This window comes from Eurosta solidaginis, chromosome 3 (assembly GCF_040869045.1).
Source record: "Eurosta solidaginis isolate ZX-2024a chromosome 3, ASM4086904v1, whole genome shotgun sequence".
In the NCBI taxonomy this organism is placed as follows: Eukaryota; Metazoa; Arthropoda; class Insecta; order Diptera; family Tephritidae; genus Eurosta; species Eurosta solidaginis.
In genome coordinates, this window is record NC_090321.1 from 5387320 (window position 1) to 5414286 (window position 26967).

The following is a 26967-nucleotide window of genomic DNA, read 5'->3' on the forward strand; positions in this document are numbered from 1 at the left end:
TCTATACCAAATAGGGATGAAACATGGTAATTGGATTGGTTTATTGACCCAAAATATAACTTTAGAAAAAAATTTGTGAAATGGGTGTGACACCTACCATATTAAGTAGAAGAAAATGAAAAAGTTCTGCTGGGCGAAATCAACAGCCCTTGGAATCTTGGCAGGAATACTGTTCGTGGAATTACATATTTAAATAAATTAGCGGTACCCGATAGATGATGTTCTGGGTCACCCTGGTCCACATTTTCATCGATATCTCAAAAACGCCTTCACATATACAACTAAGGGCCACTCCCTTTTAAAACCCTCATTAATACCTTTAACTTGATACCCATATCGTACAAACACATCATAGAGTCACCCCTGGTCCACCTTTATGGCGTTATCTCGAAAAGGCATCCACCTATAGGAATAAGGCCCACTGCCTTTTAAATAATCATTAACACCTTTCATTTGATATCCATATCGTAAAAACGCATTCTAGAGTCACCCCTGGTCCACCTTTATGGCGATATCTCGAAATGGCGTCCACCTATAGAACTAATGCCCCTATTACGATTAACAACTCAACTTAGTTGGGTTGTAATTAAAACAACTAAACTTTAAGGCAACTCAACTCCTGTTTGGTATTACGAATTACAACTTATTTCAGGTGAAGTTGAATTGATGTTGCCAACCGAAGAAAGTGATGATTTGACAGATAAATGAACAGCTGGTCAATTTGTGGCGGAAATTTAAGCATTTGCAAAAGTGATTTTGTTATTAAAAGCAAAACGATTATATGAAATCTATTTAATAATGGTGAAAATGTTGGCGATTGATATGTCGCGAATACGAAAAACATTCGCGTGATCATTACAATCCCTTGGGACTTCTAAGCACCAAGTAAGAAAATGTTTAAGTGGCAAATGATGAGCTTCTAATGAAGTTATTTTGCAGATTTGAAAGGAAGCATTTTCCTCATTACTAAGCACAATTAAGGACCATTTCCGCAAACGCGTTCGAGGGAAGGCTTTACCCCTATTTTAAAATTATGCGCCACACTCAGATTCTTTACTAATGGCAGCTTTCAAAAATGCTGTGGAAAAGATTTTTGTGTAGGACTCGTTTTAGATATTATTAAAGAGCATATTTGTGCAAAGTGGATTAAAACCCAAACAGCAAAAATTATATTTTATTCTAAAGCAGGATTCCCAGGAGTAGTGATTAGTATCAATGGGACTCACGTTCCGAACTGCGGCCAGCCTCGTCCAACTTCGGAATGTCGCTCCATAAAGTCAAAAAGTTATTCAATGTAATCCTTCGTGTAAACGTTGTTTTTTCTATAAATGTATACAAAATTATTGTTTGATTAAAAAAGGTTTAACTACCGGCTTTCAATTTTTTGTTTTTTTCGGTAACGTTTTATGAGAACGTGCACCATCTAATTCTTATCAAAGGTGGTATCAAAAGGCGTGTTTTTAAATTTTGAAATTAAATTTTTAATTTTTGTTTTCGGATTCTAAAATCGGAGGTCGAAACGTGTCTTTTGATACCAACGTTGAACATTTTTGTTAAAAATTAGTTGCTGAACCGTCTTGTAAAACGTTACCTTTTTTCAAAACAACTGCAAAATTGTACGAGACAACTGCTAGTAATAAGTTGTAGGATTTTGACATCTTTGAAAACTACACCAACACAAGGTTGTAAACGGTAATGCCACAAAAAGTTGTTAGACTAGACAACTCAACCGAAATTTTTTTTGACAGGTTGAGTTGTAATCTGTAATACCAATTTGCGAAATTTCATCCCAACCAGAGTTGAGTTGTAAACGGTAATAGGGGCATAAGGCCTACTCCCTTTTAAAATACTCTTGAATACCTTCCATTTGATACCCATGTCATATAAACACATTCCAGGGTTACCCTAGGTTAATTTTCCTACATAGCGATTTTCCCTTATTTTGTCTCCAAAGCTCTCAGCTGAGTATGTAATGTTCGGTTACACCCGAACTTAGCCTTCCCTACTTGTTGTATATATTTTTTTGTTGTTTTTGAAACAAAGGTTGGGACACCAGGGTCATGTGTTTTTAGACTTTTAGGAAAACTTACGTTTGCATAGCTAGCTGAAATATATCAAAAGCATTTGAAAATTCTTTTAGAATAGCTATCCAAAAATACCCAAATAAAAAATCCAAATAAAAGTTGTATTTTAAATTTGAAGCCAAACGAAATGTTACACTGGTAGCAAAACTTTACAAACGAGCGAACGATTTAACCCAGTTTCGACTCATTTATAAATGTCTTACCTGCTCAATATTTTCTTTCAAATTTAGTCATTAAACCAAATTAGTACTTTCAAATTTTTTAACATCATAATTAAGTCAAATGTTTGATACTCATTTCCTTACCCTCAATTTACTCGTAATTAGTATTTGAAAAAAATAAATAAAATACTATAATTTACTCATAATGCATTGGAATCAATTTAGAAATAAATCAAAATGAAAATTTAGAAAAAAAGAAAAACAAAAGAAAATTATTAATAAATCAGTTAATTAAAGTCTAAGAAATGTGCAATTGCATACTGACTTGCAATATCGGCACCTCAACGCGGCAATCAAGAAGAAAATATGTTAAAGTCAAATGCAAATGAGTATGTAATAATCAAACGTAGGCGCAGAAAAATCAAAACGAAAAAACAAAAATTGTGTTATTATTGAATTTACTCAAATGTAATCTAAACGAATTGAAATATCGAATCGGCTAAGCAGTGAAAGTCTATCAAATAAACGAAGCAATCAGCAGGCCTACAACCGAACAGCCAATGATGAACTAATAATGGTAATTTGGTGCACAGTGGGGTATAATTAAGAATATTTTCTCAAAATCAAATAAGTTCGAAATATGACAGGAAGAATTTTTTGAAAAATGTCATATTGGTTTATTTAATGTTTTGGTATTTTTTTTATGTAAAAAGAAAATTAGAGTTTATTTCAACAGCATTAAAAAAATTCCATATATGAAACTGCTAAAAATATATATATATTTTTTTAAATTCTAAATCTATCGAAAATGCTATTTTCATGTGAAGAAATTTAAGAAAATCCTCGAGCACAAAAAAATAAAAAAGGAGAGGCATTTAAAATTTTAGGTTTAAATAAATAAATACAAGTCGCGAAATACAGAAGCGAAAGGAAAATAGCACAGGCCATTTTTATTAAATTTCGTCAATTAAAATCTTCTTTTTTATTTTAAAAATTTAATTTCTCAATGAAATTCTCCTAATTTTATTTTAATTATTTTAAGAAAGCCAACCCTCCATGAATAAATGAAAATATGTAAACTAATCTCGAGAAAGTTTTTGGAAAAATTCGAAAACTTGAGAAACTTTTACAAAAATTTGAGTTAACAGTTTTATATCACAATCAGTTTTAGTCTGCCACAGTATAAGTTATAAGTCCCCAAAAATTCGTATTGATATTTGACAATATTTTTTTCAAAGGCTGTTTTACAATTTTCTCCTTACAAAGCGTTATTTTCCGGCACGTTTATTTTTCAAAAGATAATTAATGCAGTATTTTTTTATGATACTGAAAAAATCACTACTGCAAATAAGTCAAGAAGCAACACTCAAATTTCTGAGAGCGAATTTTGTCAAATATGCATCGCGTTCCAATGAACACCTCTCTGGTTTTATTGCGTCATGGAAAACTCTAAATAAAAACTTCGAAAATTTCGCAAAATTGTCTAGAATGTTCGTTAATAGAAGTTCTTTCTTTAAGGAGAGTTTTGAAATCGAAAAATTAAATAAAGTAGTTTTATAAAATCGCATTGTCTATTCGGAGATCACAATAGGTGCTGTTATCTCTTAATAACATTCGCAAGCAATGACTTGAGCGCTTCCGCTACCGAGAGTCTGATTAGTGAGTTAGGAATTTTACTTATTAATAGACCACTGTGCGTAACGCAGCGCAGCAACTATATGACCATTCACTTTGTATATGAGCGAATGAAATGCTTTAATTTAAAATTCAAAAACGTAAATTACTTTTTGTGCGATGTGAAGAAAAATGCAGCGCAGACACGCACCCAAAACTAATTCAAATGATCTATGGTTGGCGTGGGGTGGATGGTATGGACTGGCAGACATAAACAAATATTATTATTTGTATATTTGAATTGCGTTCACTGCTCATTTGTTGTTAGATACCTATTTTGCTTTTATGCGCATGCGTGACTCAGCTTAAGTATGCAAGTGCTGTACCGATGCGAGCGATTTGTTTGGTAGGCGGCTGGCTTACTTGGTAGCATATTTGCTTTATAACTGCTGCGTGCGGTGCTTTTTTTTAAACGTGTGTCTAATTATGATTACGTTTGATTTGGTTTACCAATCGAGGAAATCGTTTGGAAATGTTTTGGTTTTTTTTTTTTTTGTCGACTTCATTAAGACAAAGTTAAAACTTATATGTAGATAAAGCAAGCAAAAAAAAAAAAAAACCACTTACATATATATCTCCTTCCACCTGCTATATCATAACGCTCAATGCTAAGTGTAATTTCTGTGACCCAAAAATCAAATAGAAAGTGAGTTGTCCCATAAAAGGTGGCACTTATAGCACAAATTTCTTTTTTCCAATATAAAATCCGCGTAAAATATATTGGTAATAATAATTGCTTGTGTGTATTTATAAGACAGTGAGGGGAACGAGGGGAGAAGGGCACCCAAACGGGTTAGGGGGCATGTCGTAAGTGGCGACTAAAATACCACATTGATTCAATGGGTTGTGTAGCGCAATTTATGGCTCCTTTAACCCAATTGTCAGCCTCACCTAACCGTGGCAAATCCTGTCTCTTTTACAGCCGAGGCTCTGGCGACCCCAATTTCACCACGGATATAGGGAATGGGAGAACGGGATGGCCTATAAGGTTTCATGTTCCCTAGATGGTCGGGCTAGTACCTAAATGGTGCTTGTTACCGGAACGTACCGGATCTGCATCCGGCAAAGGACCATCAACATCCGTAACACTCCCCAAGGCCTTCGGGGAGTGTTCTTATCGCTAAAACAACAAAAACAGAGGAGGAGGGCATAAATGTGCAATGATTAAAGTAAGAAAATGTCATTTCTTTACAGTGTTTGCCCTAAATGCTCTTATTGACTCCAATTTAGTATACATAACAAATTTATTTTAAATATTTTTATGAAAATCAATACAAAGTAAAGTTTAGTGCCATGAAATAAAAAAGACTTAAGAAACGAATTTACACTTAATCAAGCTTTTTCCATTTGGGCCCTTTAGTTTTTCTAAATATTTTCCAATGCCAAACAACTGTTACTTAGAAATTATACTGTTTATTGTTGACTTTTCATTTGATTCATTTAGCGGTATGCCTATTTACATTTAAGTACCTAATAAAAGCGGTTAAGAAAAAGTGAAAACTGCCAAATAGCCATAAACAAAAATATGAAAAAACAAGTAAGGAAAGTTAAGTTCGGGTCTAACCGAACATTACATACTCAGCTGAGAGCTTTGGAGATAAAATAAGGGAAAATCACCATATAGAAAAATGAACCTAAGGTAAACCTGGAATGTGTTTGTATGACATGGGTATCAAATGGAAGGTATTAAAGAGTATTTTAAAAGGGAGTGGGCCATAGATCTATAGGTGGACGCCATTTCGGGATATCGCCATAAAGGTGGACAAAGGGTGATTCTTCAATTTGTTTGTACGATAAGGATATCAAATGAAAGGTATTAAGGAGTATTTTAAAAGGGAGTGTGCCTTAGTTCACTAGGTGGATGCCTTTTCGAGATATCGCCATGAAGGTGGACCAGGGATGACTCTATAATGTGTTTGTACGATATGGGTATCAAACTAAAGGTACTAATGAAGGTTTTGAAAGGGAGTGGCCCTTAGTTGTATATGTGAAGGTGTCAATAAACCAATCCAATCAACATGTTTCATCCTTTTTTCGTATTTGGTTAAGAATTATGACATTTTTTTAATTTTTCGAAATTTTCGATATCGAAAAAGTGGGCGTGGGCATAGTCGGATTTCGCCCATTTTCAACACAAAGATAAAGTGAGTTCAGATAAGTATGTGAATTAAGTTTAGTAAAGATATATAGATTTTTGCTCAAGTTATCGTGTTATCGGCCGAGCGGAAGGACAGACGGTCGACTGTGTATAAAAACTGGGGGTGGCTTCAACCGATTTCGCCCATTTTTACAGAACTGTTATCGTCATAGAAACTTTGCCCTTACCAAATTTCATAAGGATTGGTAAGTTTTTGTTCGACTTATGGCATTAAAAGTATTCTAGACAAATTAAATTAAAAGAGCGGGGCCACGCCAATTTTGAAATTTTCTTTTATTTTTGTATTTTGTTGCACTATATCATTTCTGGAGTCGAATGTTGACATAATTTACTTATATACTGTAAAGATATTGAATTTTTTTTTAAATTTGACTTTTAAAAATTTTTTTTTTTTAAAAGAGGGCATGTTTTTAACCCGATTGTGCTTTTATTAAGCACACATATAGTAACAGGAGTAATGTTCCTGCCAAATTTCATCATGATATCTTCAACGACTGCCAAATTACAGCTTGCAAAACTTTGAAATTACCTTCTTTTAAAAGTGGGCGGTGCCACGCCCATTGTCCAAAATTTTACTAATTTTCGATTCTGCGTCATAAGCTGAACCCACCTTCCAAGTATCATCGCTTTATCCGAATTTGGTAATGAATTATCGCACTTTTTCGATTTTTCGAAATTTTCGATATCGAAAAAGTGGGCGTGGTTATAGTACGATATCGTTCATTTTAAATAGCGATCTGAGATGTGTGCCCAGGAACCTACATACCAAATGTCATCAAGATACCTCAAAATTTACTCAAGTTATCGTGTTAAAGGACGGACGGACGGACATGGCTCAATCAAATTTTTTTTCGATACTGATGATTTTGATATATGAAAGTCTATATCTATATCGATTCATTTATACCTGTACAACCAACCGGTATCCAATCAAAGTTAATATAGTCTGTGAGCTCTGCTCAACAGAGTATAAAAAAATTGCTACATACGTACATTCATGCATACATATGTTCTTGTGTACATTTAATGTGTATTCATATGCACTTATGCAGATGGGTTTTCAAGTTAAAGTGAAAGGTTTAATACCAACGCCTAATGAAAACACAATTCCGATAAAAAAAATTACATTGTAATTAGTGGTGTGAGAGAAGATAAAGATAACGGCGACCACAAACCGAAAAATGACAAAAACACTTTGAACATTTACAAAGGTCAAGGCCATCTTTATTGGGTGCAAAGTATCTGCAAGCAGATGAGTTTTCACTGGAAAGTTTTCCATTGCAGAAATAAATTCGAAGTGCTTGCCAAACAGGGCCGAGGGACGATCCCGCTTAGAAAAATTTTCTTCTATTTGAAAACACTTGTTTCTAAAATTTTAATGTTGCTTTGCCCGTGGCGTGAACCCAGGATCTTCGGTGTGGTAGGAGGAGCACGCTACCATCACACCACGGCGGCCGCCAATACTCTAAAGTCCTTATAAATACGAAACAATATCAAGTGATATTAAGCGATTTAGACCGTTTGTAACAATTCATGCCAGCTATTCCTGTCAAGGGAGGTCAAGTCTTCCTTCACCTGCTTCTCCCATTTCAATGGTGGTCTACCTCTTACGCTGCTTCCGAATGGTGGCGTTAATTGAATTTCTGTTCTCATGGAATTAAAATATTGTAACGAATTTTCTGAAATTCCTCTTATTTGCAACCTTCTACTAACGTGCGAATCACTAAACTGTTCAATAAATAACTCCACTATTCAATAATGCAAAATGGCCTTTATTCAAGTACTTCACAATACTACTACCTATCGACAGATAGCGTGCTTAATTCAAACTCATTGCTGATTGCTCAGATTGCGCTCTTTTACACTCTTCGATTTCCTCGTTCTATACTACTAGGGGTCTCCAGAATTTACTTAGTTACCAGCTATAAATTTATAACTACAGATGCACGTGTATAGCTTCTCATATGCGCGTGTATATGTGAGTGATACTTGCACAAATTATTGCCTACTTTTGGGAGTATCTCAGATATATGCTTGTGTTTGTGCGTTGCTCTCCGCTGCTTGTATGGACATATGTATAGACATAATGAATAATATGTGCATATAAGTCACTGCTCAGTATCGGCTTAGAGATGATAGTATCCCTTAGTGTTGCTAATATTCTTCACAATATCTTATGGAAACATACACTTGTTACCTCCTTTAAAGCAACTGCGGCCCTTGTTTTTACTACCAAACACTTTTTTCTTAAATTGTACGTCTAATATTCTATTATTCGCTGCCCAAATATGTATTTCCAAATTTTCACACCCATACAACTTATTACATACACTTTGTTCAGCTCTGTTTGCCAGCGCCTGTAACTAAATGTTGCATGTTGCACGTAAACATAACAAACACTTTACACGAAATTTGCTGGTTCTAAATTTTTTCTTTACAATCCCTGCAGGAATTTACCAAGATGCTTAAGTTTTTTAGCTTAGAAAAAAAACTTAAAAAACTATAACCGCAGGTTGCTGCTCCTCAACTCTTCAGAAACATTTTGGCCCCCCGTGCCCACCATTTGATGATCTAAGCTGAGTTCGTTTGTCTGTTAAATTATACTTCATCATATGCATACTCTACCAACTTTCCGTCGTCCCTTGCAACCCAATAGGTTGAATTGCTTTAGGTTGACTTGTTTTCTGAAGAGGCGAGCCAATCACTCACACAAAAATCTCTCTCACTCTGTGTGAGCAATAACAAAATTCTGATTACTGCGTAAGCACTGTTGTAAGTCATAATAAGAAGTTTAAGTACCTAAAAAGGTGGATGAGGATGTTTGTTACGTTCACAAAAAGAAACCCAATACAATTAAGAATAATTATCGATTCTTCCAAACTCACGGATGCATTTTTGTCTTGCACCAAGGAGCTGTTGATACACGTCTCATAACTTGAAGTCGATAAAAGCTTAAATCGTTTGATCATTTATTTCGCAACCCATTTCAATATTTCCCATTGATTCACATGTTGTAGCATAATACATTGATGTGACGCCAGTCGGCAAACGAAAAAGTTTCCAGCATGTTGGCAAATGAAGTTTTAAGGTAAAATTTCTTATACTGTTGCTTATTAATTGATATGGCTAAAGTTGTGGTCAAATTCGAGCTAGTGAAAACCAAGCACAAGACAATCCTCGATGATATCCGCCATTTCTGCCTGAGTGACAGTTCTTGGCCAGACATAATAAGAAATATTTCCGATTCCGATTATTTCCAACTGTTCTGAAAACCATGATTGCTTCCAAGTACCTTGCAGCTTAAGCTTATCAATTTCCCTACAGGGTATTTTCGTGCGAAAAAATATGCTCTACGGTATTCGCATTTGCTCTCTAAGTAATTTTATGTAATTGTAGCGGCTAATATGTGGCGCCATTGTAAAAATTCATTCAGGAAATACAGTGCTAAGCGTATAGCTTAAGCTAATTAAGTGCGACTAAATAATTGGCACTTAAAACGTTTTCATTTTAATAAAAAAAAAATGTTAACCAGAGTTGCTACCTTAAATCTTCGGACGTATTATTTTTTCACTTTATTCTAATCGACTACTTTATTTCTTTTTTAACAGACACGTAATCCCGACTACTACGACATCTCTCCACGTCCCTTTGGCATACCGAGCTCATCGGGTCTTAGTACTGCAGCTAGCGGTTTCACGCGTTCAAAAGCGATACGACCGTTCAGTGGCGGTTTTGTACCCCCTCAACAATCATCCACGCGTACAAATGTGCCACATCAGCAGACACAATTTCTGACGCAATTCAATGAGCAGGTAAATACAAAAAAAAAATGGATTTTTACTAAAAGGTAAAGCTAAAACGTACATAATATTTGAACTGTCCTGATTTCTTAAGAAAAAATGAAAAAAAAACGAAAGAGTAATGCTTGGTTGTCACTAGGTCAAATTTGACCACAAACTTGGCAATATCAATATAAACGGCCTGCCATACAACGTCAAATGCGTTTGCCGTCCATTTTGACTACAAAGTGACATTTAAATTAACAAATAAGTGAAAACGGCTATTGCCTACCGGTATGGCAAACTTGACGTTGAACATTCATGTTGGCAATTTATTTTCGTTTGCCAACAGGCGTCCCATAAATAAATAATGCCAAAGCGTGTGAAACAATGGGAAATAATGAAATGTGTTGTGAAATAAATAAACAGAAAATTTTAGCGTGCGTTTTGACCACGCACTGCTTTATCGGCTTAAGGTCACGATTTCCCTTTTTGCCCCAACTGACCAGCGGGTCAGTTTGAGGCAATTTTTGATGTCAGTCATTTTGACATTATGAAAACCAAGCACAATCCTCTAAATTTTCTTCTTCTTAAGATACAAATAAGCTAAGCTAATAACTGCGCCGTTATATGTAACAGAGTGGAAGTTCATTCAAGTAATTGCGAAAGTGCCAAAAACAACGAAATTACAACACTCCCCTTCCCACATTTAGGTCAATACATTTATAATACGTTTTACCGTGTGTTGGAGAAGGAATTCAAGTACCAAAACATTATTTGTATGACTTTGTAAAATGGATTTGCTAGGCATATACAAATCTGAAGGGAAGGGGAATATACCTTTACGATTTCTGCTTTCAATCAAATAATAACATACATGACAAAGCATAGGTTAGGTTGGGTTGAACTGTCCGTTCCATGAGGACCATGACAACGCATAAAAGGTAATTATTCAAATAATAATATTGTAACATGCCCAAACAGTTGCATATTAGTGGTAAAAACAACAACACGAAAGTACATTCAACTTACCCTGCAGTTTAACACAAAATTTGTCAGAAAAAAAACTTGATTACAACTAAAACTTTTTGAGTGCTATCAAACTAGTCCGAAAGAGGCAAAAGTTGACTTAGACAAAAAATTAAGTTTCTATTTATCATTAGAGCTGGAGTCTTCCCCTAGAATTTTTTAATTTTTCTGTTATGGTTACGACTAAAACCCACTTTCATATCTCCAATATAAACGGAGCAAAGTAGTAAAGTTATTTTCACTTACCATAAATGAAGTGGTATTATTTTGGTTCAAATTTGACTAGTTGAAAATAGACATATTTCTGACCGAAATCTGAGAATGGAAATCTCCTGGGATATCCCCCTGTTAAAAATATCAGCTGCATCTATGGAAAGGAAAAAGTTTGAGGATTTATTATTATTACTAGTTGTTGAGTAGTTAACAACTAGTATTTTTGACTATAGGGTACATACAATGTACATGCACATATATGTACTGGGTTGGAGCCAGCCATTGCTCTGCATTGCTTATAAATATAGCAAATTACTCCAGAGTTCTCTTATGGAGCAAATAAGCACTTAAATCTTTCTGGTTTGGTTCTGCTTTTTGAGCCTCGCATAATCAATGCATTTCATTCGGTAAATGAAACCGTTTAGAAAATATCACCTAATGGCATACAAAACAATCTCTAATAATCCCGAAATTGGCGAAACAAAACAATCTCGGAATGAGCCCCAGATAGTTCCGAAACAATCGGGGCAGTAAAAAATGATTTGAAAATAATAACCCCACACAGATGCCGTAAAGCTATCAAAACATGGTCCCTGACTGACCCCGAACTGTTTTCAAAAATAAGGCTTAATTATATTGAAATAGTTCCCAAATGTTCGCGACAGTATTCCCATAACGAAGTCAGAAATAATCCCGGCATCCAACGGCTTATTACCATTATGCTCTTCATGTAAAGTAATGTAGTAAAAAGAAAGCAGTATGAGTATTCCCCAGAAGGATTTTCCCAGGTTTTATCTATACTCAGAGGTAATCAGTGGAAATACCGGTTTGTTGTTCCACTCTTGTTCTTAGATCTTGAAGACCAGTCTTCCATTGGAATATTCGTTTTCTGCAGCTCCACCTTACCTTTGGGCAACTAAGAAGTGAAGATGAACTTTAGTAAAAGACGATTTAGTACGTTGTTCATCTTAGCAATATACTGTTCGAGCAATTTCCGTTCGCTTCTTTAATTACTTGCGCTCAATAAATCTCCACTTCTAGTAAACCTGTCTTTCTTAAAAGAGATCCCTGATCACCTGTATATGACAATGCTGAATCAATGGTGAAACGGACCTCGTTCCTGAGGTCTAATAAGGCCGCTAACATGAGGGTTTTTTATGTACGACTCCTCTATAGTCTTTGGCTCATCCCTAAACTACACAATTGTGTGACAGTAGTTTAAAATGTTTCCTCAGCAGGCACTCCGAGTGGAATAGCTTAGCTAGTTCTGTGTTCTTAAATTTTAGATGCCGTCCCTGGGAATTCTAGAGATAGAGTTCTTTTCCTTCAGCTATTCCTGTTAAAAGTTACCATGCTTGCACTTTCCTAAGATATTGCATTGCAAGGAATAGCAAAGTTTGTGAAATGAGCTATGGTTATATTTCTGGTTCGATCAAAGGTTAGGGAATCTGTGCTGCGGTGGTGTAAGGATATTGTACTAGCCTGCAGGTCCTAAGTCATGAGATAAGTATCATCAAAATACTTTACTCTTCACGTCCTTGAAGGTATATAGCGTCAAGTTATTAAATGTAAATATGGATCCAAATCTAAACCATTTTTTTTTTAAATGCACCATTTTATTTGTTTCCAGAGCACCTCCGCCAGTCGCCCATCAGCCAACAGTTTAACCGGCTCCGTACAAAGACCGTTCGGCAGTGGCGGTTTTGTGCCCAGTGCGAATCGTAATCGACCCTTCGCCTCTGCGGCAAACTATAATACGGACTACACTCCAAGTAATGGCCAATCCTATTCACCGCAAATACCCTTCAAAAACACGCGCAACCGTTTTCAACCGAGTAGCGCTAATACACCATCAACTCCGTCCACAACTGAAGCGTCAACGTCGAGTACGAAGCGTTACAGTCGCTTCGGTGCCAATCGGGCGCAGAATGCACTTAAGCAGCAACAACAAGCGCATCAAAAGCAACAACAAGCAACGTATAATACTCCCGAATCCTCTTCGCAACGTCCCAGCTTTGGACGTGTGACAGGAAATAATAAGTTAAGTTTTCAATCAAGACGGCCAGTATTTATAAGTCGAGAAATTAATGAGCCTGTGAGTGTAGCAAAAGTGCAGAGACCGTTCGCCGCTGGGCGCATCAAATTGCCAACAAAGGAAAATCTCTTCAAACAAACGACCGCGGCTGCTGTAAAACCAACACCTTCGCCGACGACTGCCAGTGACAGCGAGGAGTATTACGATGAGGAAGAAAATGATAATTTGGCCGATGTTGTAGAAGAGGATGTCGCAAACGAAACAACTTCGGAAAAGGTAAATTCTACGAAATCTATTTTAGAAAAGCCAGATGATAAACAAGAAAAAAGTTTGGAAAAATTGGAGTTACATGAAGCAGAAGAAACAACGGCTGCGTCTTTAGACGAAAAAATAAATTCCACGTCCACAACTGGCGAGGAAGAAACAACAGCATTGCCTGCCGAAGGCGATGATACCAGCTCCACCGTTGATCAGACTAGAGCTGAGGAGGTTGATATTGAGCCTAAGGAAGAAATAATGGATGCTACCACAAACCGAAGTGTAGAATATGAGTATGAGTATGGAGATGAAGAGGAGTCAACTGATGCAACGGTAAAAGAAAATAAGTCTAATCAGACATCATCAACCACAGGAATGGCTGAGACTTCCACAACTACTAGCACATCCGATGTGTCGGTGGCCACCACAGAAGACCAAAGGCAGACCAGCCCAAGCGAAATGGGTCTTGAGAAGGTATCAGTTGATGTACTAAATAGAGCGAGGCATGAGTCTACCACCGCCGCTATGCCAGAAAACCACAAAGTCATCTCAGAACAGATTACACATGAAAATGAAGAGGTCAGCTATGAAGGCAGCGCTGAATACGACGAAGAAGAATACGAAGAGGAGGGAGATGAAGGATTTGAAGATACCGAAGATGTTAGTCAAGAGCCAGCAGAGGATATGAAAAAGAGTAGCTTAGCTCCAAAAGATAAAGCGAAAATAGGTAGCGAGGTAGTCTCTGTGGTGACTACAAAAAGTGTTGTTGTGAATAGGTCTGCCATAGTTCCAGTGACTCATCGTTCAAACGAACTTGGTAGTGAGGAAGAAGCTATATTTGAGGAGAATAAAGCACAGCCAGCGCAATTAGAGGATGAGCAAACACTCAAAGATAAGACTGAGAAAACAGACGAGACTTCGAAGGCAGCCGCTAACGCAACTAACAACGATGAGTCTATGAGCAACACAACAGAGAGTTATGTCGTAATCGCATCCATACAAACAAGTCGCAGTATAAATGGCGCACGCTTTCTACCCTTTCCCGCCATCGAACAAGAGGAGACCAAACAAACACTCTCCGAGTTGGAACGCAAGATACATTCACCAAAAAAACCAAATAAAAAGAACGCGAAAGGGGAAGGTGCTGAGGAAGGTTCGGAGAGCGGGGAAGAGTTGATGGCAAGTGATATTACTGAAAAATCCACCACTGGTGCAGCCGCCTCATCTACCGAAAGCATCATAGATAAACTAGATCGCGTGCAATCAGAATTGTCCAGTGGCCTGCTCTCAGGCAAATATCCAATCATCACTGAAATGGACGTTGCCACAAAGGCAACTACAACTACCGCAGGCTCGCGTTTTGCGCCAAATATACGTAAGTTCCAGCCAAAGACCACTACTGCACCAAAGGTCAAAGTGCATCACATTGATGAAAGTGAAATGGACGAATTGGCTGGTCTATTGCCAGTTGGCTTCAAGCCACGCCTATCTTTCAAGAACCGTAAGATTACGAGCACCAGCACAACCACCACCACAAAGGCGCCCACTGCTGAAGTAAAGAAACCTGGGCGCAACTCCGCGATTAGTCGCTCATTTAAAAATAATGCAGTGAGCGCACAAGACGTAGGACTTGCAAGCCTTTTACCTAAGGGTTATAAACCATCCACAACAACAGAAGCTACAACGAAACCAGATATTATAGATCTTTTCAGTAAGATTAAGTTTGATGATACTCTTGAAAAGCTGTTGCCAAAAGATTACAAAGAGAAAGCGTCTTCGACTCCAAAACCACCAGTGACGCTGGTGGACGATATCTCTAAATTCTTACCACCTGGCTATAAATTACGCAGCACTACACCAGCGGCAACGAAAAAGCCCGCCGTTGTGGTGCAAGACGATATTAGCAAGTTACTGCCTCCAGGATATAAACCACCAGCGAAATCCGAAGATGAAGCCGACAAATTGTCTGGTGCAATAATTCCAATCAAAGTAGATGACATTTCAAAACTTTTGCCATCAGGTTACAAGCTCAATGCCACAAGTAAGAAAGAGGCTATACCAGTGCCAGAGACCATTGATATAACACAGCTTTTGCCAAAAGACTTCAAGCCCAGCACGACACTAACTGAGAAAGTCAGCATCCAAAAGACAGAGGTGAAGACTGTAGAGAATGCTATGACAACGCATGACACCATTACAAGCTCATCTACCACGGAGTCCAGCGCCGGTAGTGATGAAGTGTCTAGCACTACCGCCGCTACAGGTTTCAAAGTAGTCTTCCCGAAGGGTGTACATAAAAGACTAGGTGCTCATCGTTTAACCACGCCACGCACAACTGGTGAGGAAGTCAGCGATGCGGGTACCTCACCTGCAGTGGTCATAAAGAAAGGTCCACCTGTACGTGTCACCACTGAATTCACAGGCTGGCCCACACCATCCACTACGCCTATATCTATTGAAAAACTACTTGAGCAAAGCAGAACGGCGACCATAAACTTCGAGGATCTTTTATCAATGGGCAGTACAAGCACGACAACGACAACTACTACAACAACAACAACTACTACGACACCACGTCCCACAAAACCAGGACATTGTACAGCTGATTGTGATCTTGCAGCAACTATAAAGATTATTGATGGTGTTGCGTGGAAGCCAGAACTTTTGGATCACAATACACTTGAGTGGAAGAATCTAGCACATGAGGTAGAGGCGGAGGTAAGTGCGAACTTTTAGTTTGAAGGGTAATATTATGATTATAATTGAATGTAATTTTAGCTCAACGAAGTTTACTCAAAAGCACCGCAACTGAGTCGTTGGTACAAAAAAGTACGTATCGATAGTTTCAGTCAAGGTAGCGTACTTGTGGACTACTATGTCGAATTAGCGAATATTACAGACGATGTGAATACGCTCGAGATTAAGAAACTCTTCCATGACGCTTTGACGCACCCACCACCTGAAATGATTTTGGCGCATAAGCCAGAAACAGACAATGAAACTGATAATGAAAATGATGAGGATATAGCAGATCGCGAGGTCAAAGAGGAAAAGCTTGTAAAAGAAACATTCCTTTTGGGAAAATATGTCATCGATCCAGCGGCAACAGATTTTAGTGGTGAGTATAGATGAGTTATTCTGCTAAGTGAAAGATGTATCATTAATTTACCATCCTCTATCGATAGTTATACCCAAATCTCTTACGCCAATGGTGGAGTTTGCTGAAGAAGATCAGCTAATACCTCAATGGGCGATAGTTATAATTGTTATCGGTGCAGGGTCACTGATCTTCATTGTCATTTTTGGTGTTACAGTGGTAAGTTTATTGAGATATGTATATTGAAGTATTCGGATTTTGTATTTAATATGTTTCGTTTCTTCTAGCTACTTAATCGCCAAAAACGTTCTAAGAAGATTCCCATACCATTAACCTCAGACATGCTGAACGAGCTGAAGATCAATCATATGGGTGGCGCAGAAAATTATGCTGTCGATGATTTCTATAATATAGACGATGCGTGGAATGATACAAAGCAACCTATAAAACCAAAGGTGAGTATGAAGTGTAATGAGTCCTTTTCTCGCTTTGCAGCTCCTGACAATGAAAGCAACTCAGGCCACGTCCAGATGTTCATGACATGGCATGAAGATGAAATTACAATTGGACAAAGGTTTTTTTTTTTGTCATAGTTGTTATTATTGTTGTTTAAGCGACGAAGATAATTCGTGAAGGTTTTGGGGAGTGTTATCGATGTTGATGGTCCTTTGCCGCATATTGATGTGGTAAGTTCCGGTAACAAGCACCATTAAGGTACAAGTCCGACCATTTCGGGAACGATTTAATTTGACCACATTGAACCTTATGGTCATCCCTCCCCCCACCCCTTCCTTCCATGGATCTTGGTCTCACAGGGGGATTCGCCACGGATAGGTGAGGTTGACAATTGGGTTGAAGAAGCTTTAAATTGCGTTGGCAACCGCTTGATAGGGTTCCGCTACACAGCCCCTAGAATTACTTGGGTATTTTAGTCGCGTTTCACGACAAGCATATCTGCCGCGGGTATATTTGAATCTACCTAAAAACACCTCACAAACGCTTGTCTTCCAAAGTATTTCCTGCCTGTTAGACCAACGCAATACCGACCTTATTCTAGTGTACTCTTAAGGTGTTTAAGTGATTTCATTACAACAACAACTGGGTTAGTAGTTTCGCAATAGTGGTTATTTGATTCAAGTGGCAACGCAGAAAACCATAGGGACAGCCCTAAGCACACTGGCCCTTTGTGATACGTCTGAATGTGCTATAGGCCTTAGTCCTTGCGCAGATTGTTTTTGATTCTTGCAAAGTCAAGCTCCGCTAAAGAGTAGACAAAGAACATATTTAGAAATTCCACATGTATTCTAGAAAGGGCAGGGCGCCTACAAAGAAAGTGCTTAACACATTCCGGGGCCCCAAAAGCTCCGCCGGATGTCACTCGTTTGGACTCCCATATGTTGGCCTCGCCAGAATGAAGTATAAGTTGCTGCCAGATTTTATTTGACAAGGAATGGCGGAAAGTTGTTTCAACATACGTTGATTTCACAATAGCTTGATATGGTCTATGGATACTTTCTGCCCAGCAACATTCCATTGCGATAGTCTTAGGTTAAAGTTTCATGGTGAAGCCATAATAAGGTGTTTTGAAATTTGATAACTTTTTAAAAACAACTTCAAGAGATCCCTTTACAGTTCGGAAAGCCGATGGAAAGTTATTTGAAAATCCTCCTTAAAAAAGTTGAAAGGGATTGCATGGAACAGTTAAGATGCCGAACAATACGAGACTACCTATTATTGGAATAGACTGCTCAACACTTGCTTTCTTCTCCGAACATAATCTGCTTTATCCAATGAAAATGTGCCGATTCGCATAGTCAGTTCAAGTTGGCTCTCATATAAAACTAAAAGAACCATAATGCACTAAAAACTTTAGAGAAAACTGTACCTTCCAATTCCTTTTTTTATTTTCCAGCGTTTTACCAATTCTCTGCATGGCAGCGGTTCCAATATATACGACAGTTGGCGTTCTACCCGACATGGTGACTATTTTTACGACTCCCAAACGAATCACTCACAAAAAGGTGATTCACTACAACGTGCTCATAAACATCACCATAGTCATCATCAGCAACCATACAATCAGCATCAACATCATTCGATGTCACAGCATCAGCACCCATATCATCAGTATCCTGATGCCTTTGCGGATGCGCATCCCATGTATACGTACAACAATAGCAACAACAATAGTAATCATGCGAGTCGATCGTCGCGTTATCAGAGAGATTATGATCCCGATTTTTAAGAGAGTAAAATTTCTTGCGATTTGAAAGTCGTAAAGGGATGAATGTTGAAGAGTAAAGAATGGAAATTAAAAACAGAAACGTAATAACATTTATTAAGATATAAGGTAAATTTATATAGATTGAAACAAAAAAAATTGAAAATGAATGATAAAAAAATCAAGTAGTAAAAAAATTTTTAAATATAAAAATGCTAAATATGATAAAATAAAATTTAACTGATTAAATTAAAAAAATTAACTACAATCAAAAATGAAAGGTATAAGATGAAATAAAAAAATCGAAAAAAAAAACAAATAAAAAATTAAGTGAAAATATTTTAAAAATAAATAAATAAACGCAATGAAATTAAATAAAATTTAAATCAATTTAAAAACAATAAAAGCACAATAAAAAGATCGTTAAAAGAAACTAAAATAATTAAATAAAGATAATTAAATTAAATTAATTAATATATCGGGATCGTGAAGGTGTTGGGTGAAGCTATATAGCCGCGTTGGATTTAATTTAAGGGGATTGCCGATTTGAAATTGAAATTTAGCGCGACAACCAAGTAGCGTTTCAGTTCTCGCAAGACGTGCCCAAGGAGTCTGCGCTTGTCCTTAAGCCTATGTAGCAGGTCATTTGGGGGTAGGTAGCGACTAACGACTGTTTCACCACCATTTTCGTCAAAGTACCAGTCACTTCGGAACTTGAAATAAACAAACAAAATCAAAATAAAATGAAACCAACGGAAATAAATTTAGAGAAATAATATCAATCCACAACAAATTCAATTAAAATAAACTAAACTTTAGATAATTAAAATATTAAAATTATAACAATTTAAAATATTATGAAAAATATTATCTTAGGCTTAATTAATATACCAGCCAAGTAAATATTTATGTTGTGAAAGCTCCATCAAATCTTGAGCTGCTCCAAAACAAGATTTGATTTCAATTATCGTTCAAAATAATTGTGCACATAAACTATTTATTATAAAGAAAAAAAAAAAAATAACAATAAATAAAGCAATAAACAACTGTAAATATTGTAACACTTCAAATTTGGGAAACACGAAGCCCAAAAAACATGTTTTCATGATAAAAAAAAACCTACGAGGTACATATAACCAATGATGAAACAAATATTCAGGTTTTCTCATCCCGTTGACGTTTTCGCTTATTCTGACAAGTTCGGTATGTGTATTTTAGAGGGTTGTCTATCATGCAGAACTGCCTTTGAGTAAGATTAACGTAACAAAAGAATATAGAAATACTTTGCAGAAAAAAATTTTTTTGGGGAATTTTGTACGAAAAATTAAGCAATCAAAATTTAATACTTTTGTAATACAAGTAAATACTGGAAAATAAAGCTACCGAAAAAGTTAGGTTATGTTGTTGACATCGCTTTTATTATTACATCACGGTATAACCGTTCTCTCTTCTGATCTGCCATGATTGTTTTGAAATTTTTGCAATATAAAATTTAAAAATCAGTGTATCAGAACAAAAGAAAAGGAAATCAAAAAATAAAAAAATATCCAAATTTGTTTTTATTTAAGAAAAAAAAAAAATATATATGTATACGTGCAGTTACAAAATTTTTAATTTTTTGTTCATTGCGGAAAAACGTCTATAATGCCAGAAACGACTACAGCTAGTAGGTATTTTTATCATGCATGTTTTCACGCGATTAAAAAAGAAAAGTAATTTGCAGGAAAAATAACAGCGTAGTACTAAAGCTCCACACCCTGTATAACATATCAAACATTAAGTTACGTTTACACTTACGTAGGTATTAATCTATTCGAATTATGTGGAATTGTCGTATGTAAAACTATTTTGAAATAATCGACTCAAGCTTAAGTTATTATTAAACAACGAGTTGCAATTAGTCACGTTTAGTGTTAGAAAATATTTAAAGAATGATAAAATATGATAGATACATATTTTATAATTTAGTTTTTTTATACTACATATAAATAAATAAAAAAAAAAAAACGAATTGATAATGGAACTTACGTACGTATTAAATAAATAGTAATGTATAATCTATGATTTAACTAATAAAATTTAATTATTAAAAAAAAATATAATATGTAATTTAAAGTGTTTTCTTTATTCGGTATGAACTAAAGGAGCATTTTTTTTATGGCAATGCGAGAGGAAATGTGAATCCAGGGCTATGGGCTGCTTTGCGTTTAGTTGCTTGCCAGTGTAGCGCCATCCCAGCTTCTCCCGATTCCGAGTCGTCCGTAAGCTCGAGCATGATGAGAAATTTATAAGGCCTACCGACATAAGGGGCCATATTGCATGGAACTTCCCGGCAAAATACGGAATAATAATACGCAAGAAGTTTACTAATACTCGTATAGAAAAAAACAGCACCGAACCATTTAAAAAAACAGTGTTGAGAAATTTGCTTATAATTTTGGCACATATGTAGGTACCAGCTTTTTGGCCAAAGCTAATATTTAAGATAAAAGATGACGACCTATTCTAAAAATGTTATATTTATGAAGCACTTTTTACCAAATTTCATGATTCCTGCAGCTTTTTCATGAATCTGACGTCGGGTTGAAAAGCCAAAATCTAACAGACGCATCTAAATTCTTTAAAAATGTTGCCGGTAAACCAAAGTAAGGGGTATAAAACATGGCACTGAAGCGTGTTAAAATTACTTACTTAATTATAATACCTTATCATGCAAACAGAAGTCCTTCCCAAAGCAAAGAGTATATATTAATAAGAGACGTCAGAACGCATGCTTTGGCAAATTACTCGATGTTTTCTCAAGGTAGTCGTTGGTATTTTTTTTTTTTTTTGTTACTTAATTGGCGCTTAACCGTTTAAACGGTTATGGCCGTCCAACAAGGCGCGCCTGTCGCTCCTTCTCTCTGCAAACCGGCGCCAATCGTTCACACCAAGGGAATTTAAATCGTTTTCCACCCGGTCCTTCCAGCGGAGTGGGGACCGCCCTCTACCTCTGCTTCCATAGGCAGGTTCCGATAGAAACACTTTCTTAGCCAGCGCAGCCGCTGTGTTTTAATTTGCTGGACTATGTTAATGGCTGCGCAGAGCGTTATATCAAACGGCAATTTTTTCCATCGAATCTCGTCTTTTTTTGTTGAAGTCGTCCAATATTATAAACCGTTCTAGTGCAGTGTAAATAAAACTGTTATTTGTTAACACAATAATATTCGCCGAAATAGCTCAGTTGGGAGAGCGTTAGACTGAAGATCTAAAGGTCCCCGGTTCAATCCCGGGTTTCGGCAAAAGTTATTTATTTAATATTTTTTATAAGAACTGGTTTGTTTTTATTAAAAGTTCTGAAAAAAGTGTGTTGGTTATAATCATGACGGAACGATACAAGGTGGCAACACGGGACAGCTGATTATAACCTTTTTTTATTTGATACATCAACTTCCGCCGCAGTACAATTTTGACATTTGTCCATCGAATTTATAAAAACAAAGTACATGGAAGTTTTATTTATGTTTGTAGGTATGTCACCATGCTGCCACCTTGTATCGTTCCGCCATGGTTATAACCGTTGAAAACATGCTCCCCAGAATAAATTTATTAATATTTCACTCCATCAACAATAAAGAAAGCTTTGCTATGCCACGCAAACAAAAGGAATTAAAATTAAATATACAAATTATTTTAAAATTAAAAGCGAAAAAACTTTCTGCCGAAACCCGGGATTGAACCGGGGACCTTTAGATCTTCAGTCTAACGCTCTCCCAACTGAGCTATTTCGGCCGATAATCAATTGCTGTCAAATGCGTGTTTTGTCATTTGACAACAAAAAAATTGCGTATGCACCAATAACGCGTACATATTTGAGTCGGCATACCAAATTTTTTGGGAAGTTCGAGTTATTAAGACAGGTTTACGCAAACGCTTGATCACTTCAAAGCGAAGAAAGCGACAAGCCGTTTAATTGTTATTCTCTTTGTGTATCAATAAAGACAGTCCCTGAAGTTTTTTGGGAGTGTCACCGTTTTTGGTGGTCCTTTTCCGGATATACATAGATGCGATACTGTCCAATAATAAGCACCATTAATGTATTAGCTAGACCAACTCGGGAACTCCCCCATCTCCATAAAGACCTTTGAGTCAGCAGATCCTCGCCTTCTTAGTATGTGTTAGATATACATATGATGAGCTTTAATTCAAAACGCAATAATTACAATCGAACACTTTCCAAAAAATTGAGAAACGTAATTAAAAAATGTAAGGTCTCAGTACAAATATACATTTTTAATCGGAATTTTAAATAAGTAAGGCCAATTATGCCTATAATTTTTACGAAGAGTCTGGAAGATATTGTAAATTAGAATATGATAATATCAAAATCCAAAAAGATCGTATGTGCGCTTATTGCGTTTTGAGATGGAACTCCTCATATTTGCAATAAAAAATATAGAGTTTTTCGACGCTTATTATCTCAAGGCCAACACAAATTTTTTTTTCGTGTCTTTAATACCGAAGGTATGAATAGTCGGAGGCATCGCTAATAGTCTAAAAACGACGTTATCCGACTCAATACCACTCAATACCCTAACCATTTATTATCTTTGGCAACATCCCATAAAATGCTTTTATAAAAAAAAAAAATCATTTGCTAATAGCATTAAATAAAGCAAAATTAGTCACGACAGTTATAAAATAATTGCATAATATGTAAAAAAGCGTTTTAACAAATTTTCCAAATCAATCCGCTTTAGTTCAAAACACTAATCTTTGGATATGAAAGGAGTTTTCAGTTTGCTCGTTTAACAAGACTCCAATAACACTCTGGACTGTGTAAGGTCCTCATGAACTAACATAACTGTATTAAGTCAAATATTAAAAAAAAATGTATAACATAACTGCACTCAGACTTTTTTTGGCAATACGTGTATTCTGTTGTGATGAAATGAGGCAAAATGTCAAAGACAAATATATTCAACTGCTGGAAAATTTGTGCACTACATCATTTTACAAAACAAGAATTCCTCCCAGGCTTGTATTAGTTATGTAAAGTTTTAAAATTTCCACTTAAATATCTTATTATTGCAAATACAAAAAGCTAAGGGAATGAATGCAGACGATTTCTCTTGTAAAATCAGTGCGGAAAAGTCACTCATTCAGAGCAACTAAAAAGTCATATATTTGGGCCTCTTTACAAATGCCTAATGCTTTCAAAGCAACTATGTGGCAGCACTGTTTTCATTAATGGTGAATAAACGGCAGTTTGGTGGTGTAAATTGGTGAAAAAAGTTGTATATGCGAATGGTAAACTCTTTTCACTATATGGCATCCTGTTGAAGTACAGCATTTGCCACACAAATGGTAATGGCCGAAATAGCTCAGTTGGGAGAGCGTTAGACTGAAGATCTAAAGGTCCCCAGTTCAATCCCGGGTTTCGGCACAAACCTTTTGCTTTACATCATTTTTTTTTTAATTTTAAGTTAATTTTCCATTTTCAATTTTTCTTCAAACAATCTTCCCATGGGGAAGGTATTCAGGGATCCGTGGTAGTAGTTGTAAAGCAAGACGCGCGGTTTCATATGGTGGTGTTCACAGAGCTGATCCCACGCTACTGAAGGCTATGACATAGATGTGTTGTTTTGTCATGTCGGAGTACGCGCCGCTGCTGTTGAAACTTTAGAAGTCGAATATACCGACACAGAATAGTAAAGTACTAAGTCTAACTTGGGCTAAGGAGGAAGATAAGCACTGCATCCTTCCTAGGTAGTATTTATTTGCACTACAAAAGAAGAGGTACGCAGGCGACCCCATCGGGTTAGGGGGTTAGAATATTCCCGTATTAGGTATGCCTGTCGTAAGAGGCGACAAAAATACCAGATTCAAGGGGCTGTGTAGCGCAACCCGTCAGGTTGCCAGCGCAATATATAGTTTCTCCAAACTCAATTGCCAACCTGATTTATCCGCGGCGAATCCTGTTTCACTTACAGACGAAGCTCTGGCGACCCCAAACTCCTTATGGAACTTGTGGTGGCGAGGGAGGGATGGCCTGAAGGTTTAATATGGCCGAGCGTACCGGATCTGTATCCGCCAAAGGACCATCACATCGATATGCCAAAGCCTTCGGGGAGCAACCATATCGCTACAACAACAACAACAAGGTACGCAGGCGATCATTCATAGTACGCTTGAAGCAGGAAAGGTATCTATAGAACTTGAAGTTATCGGGCAATGACGGAGACAAAGTATTCACAGTAAAGTGGCATCGAGCGGCTTTTGAAGAGGGTCTGATCGATAAAGTGCCGATTCAAAACCATGGTTGTTATCTGAAGGATGGGTTAAAGGCCATCGGGACGAAGAAAGCAAGGCCGTCGGTTCTATGTACCGGAGCGACTCCGGATTTTTCCCAACCAAGGACTGCCATTTCAGTGTAACCCCATTTAATTTGTTGCGTCCCTTCCACAAATTGTCATCCTCCCAGCAGCTCCTTGCAGCGGGACTGTTCCATATTCTCTTGCTCCGGGAAGGTATCGAACTCAATCCGGGGCCGTCTCCTGACCCCGGTCCTAAGAAATGGTTTTACTGCATCTGCCGGAAAAGAATCTTTTTAGGATGGTCATACTCTTGTCAGTGTGTCTCGTGTAAGGGATGGTTGCATCGGACAGGTTGTTCTGGGCTAGACCCCAAAACCAGATGTCCACGTAACTTCTATAAATCTTTTGTGGCTCCTTGCTGTTCACGTCCTAGGACGTCCCGTTATCTGCGCTTTAGCGCCCCCACAACATCCGCATTGCTGCGATTCAAGAGACTAAACTCACAGCAAGATCTGCATTGCAGACCTGTGCTGGGTATAATGTCCACAGAAAAGATCGCAAGAGCGGAAATGGAGGCGGCCTCGCGTTTATCATACACCACACTGTGCAATATCATATATTTGATCCCGCCATCGACCGCAGGGACAGTGTCTTAGGACGTCAAAGATTATCTGTCCGATCGGGCGATGCAAATCTAGAAATCATCAACATCTATATCCCTCCTGTCACCTGTTGTCCCAGTGGATACCGCCCGGATATCAGCGGCGTACTCACTGGAAACAATCGCATTATCTTAGGCGATTTCAATGCCCATCACGATCTATGACATTAAAACTTGCGGGTGGACAGTAGCGGTGAGTATGGTAGGAAGCTGTCACAGTGCGCCGGATATTTCAATCGTGAGCGCAGAACTCGTAAACTGCGTCAACTGGCAGCCGATGGTAACATTGGCATCCGACCACCTGCCTATACTTATTTCGCTCGAGCATCCCGCCGACTTCATCGTCGCAGAAAAACGTACTTTCATTAACTTTGAAAAGGAAAGTGGGACGAATACAAATCCTTTACAGACAACCGCTTTGCTGCCCTCCTTATCCCAACTGATGCCCACCAAGGGGAGCGTGCTTTCCGCAAGGTCATTGAATCCACCTCGGCTCGTTTCATTACCGCCGTAGAATTCCCGAAATTCGGCCCCACTTCCCGGCAGAGGCCGCAAGTTTAGCGAGAGAACGTGACCTTATAAGACAGCTCGATCCCGGCGCCCCCAAATAAGGGATATAAACCAACGCATCAGATTGCTTGGAGATGAGCACAAGCGGGCGAAATGGAAGGAGCACCTAAGCGGTTGTAACCTCTCTGCTGGTGTAGGTAAACTTTGGTCCACTGTAAAGTCCCTATCCGTCTGGGCACAATGACAAAGTTTCCATTGCCTTTGGCGACAAAGTGCTGTCGGATGCAAAAAAATGCGCGAGCGCTTTCTGCCGACAATACATAATGCATTCTACGGTCGAAAAAAATAGACGGAGGGCCAACAGACACGCACGTAAACATAAGTTCAGCGCGTCACCAATTACCATCACCGCCAAAGAGGTTGATGATGCCATCGGTCATGCTAAACCATCCAAAGCAGTGGGTCCAGACGGCGTAGCCATGCCTATGATTAAAAGCCTAGGGAAAGAGGATTTCAAATATTTAGCACATGTCTTCAACCTGTCTCTTTCCACCTTTGTCATACCCGAAAAATGGAAAATGGCTACTAAAGCCTGGGAAACCAGCTAACATAGGAGAGTCATATCGCCCGATATCTCTCCTATCGCCAGTAGCCAAGACGCTTGAAGCCATTTTGCTCCCCTACTTCAAAGCAAATTTGCAGCTAGCCTGTCATCAGCATGGCTTTAGAAAACTCCATAACACCACCACCGCGCTAAATGCCATTAGCACCCAGATAAATTGTGGTTTAAA

The 26967-nt window shown here is 37.6% G+C and overlaps 1 protein-coding gene and 3 non-coding genes across 8 annotated transcripts in view; 3 read left to right on the forward strand and 1 right to left on the reverse strand.

The window, feature by feature from the left end:
* LOC137243165 (enolase-phosphatase E1) overlaps positions 1 to 20811 on the forward strand; it is a 161765-nt gene extending 140954 nt beyond the window's left edge. For 4 of the 5 annotated variants that reach the window (XM_067770516.1, XM_067770517.1, XM_067770515.1 and 1 more), the window contains exons 4-9: positions 9686 to 9889; positions 12729 to 16109; positions 16170 to 16509; positions 16577 to 16707; positions 16776 to 16943; positions 18401 to 20811. In XM_067770516.1, the coding sequence (XP_067626617.1) occupies positions 9686 to 9889; positions 12729 to 16109; positions 16170 to 16509; positions 16577 to 16707; positions 16776 to 16943; positions 18401 to 18733 (4557 nt within the window). In that variant the 3' untranslated portion in view covers positions 18734 to 20811. The remainder of the gene's footprint in view (positions 1 to 9685; positions 9890 to 12728; positions 16110 to 16169; positions 16510 to 16576; positions 16708 to 16775; positions 16944 to 18400) is intronic. The other variant, XM_067770519.1, reaches the window with a different exon arrangement.
* Positions 20812 to 21917: 1106 nt separating this feature from the next.
* Positions 21918 to 21990, forward strand: TRNAF-GAA (transfer RNA phenylalanine (anticodon GAA)). The gene has a single exon. It is a non-coding gene; the product is annotated as a tRNA-Phe (tRNA).
* A 417-nt stretch (positions 21991 to 22407) lies between these two features.
* Positions 22408 to 22480, reverse strand: TRNAF-GAA (transfer RNA phenylalanine (anticodon GAA)). Its single transcript has one exon. It is a non-coding gene; the product is annotated as a tRNA-Phe (tRNA).
* Positions 22481 to 24061: 1581 nt separating this feature from the next.
* TRNAF-GAA (transfer RNA phenylalanine (anticodon GAA)) lies at positions 24062 to 24134 on the forward strand. Its single transcript has one exon. It is a non-coding gene; the product is annotated as a tRNA-Phe (tRNA).
* The last annotated feature ends 2833 nt before the right edge of the window (positions 24135 to 26967 follow it).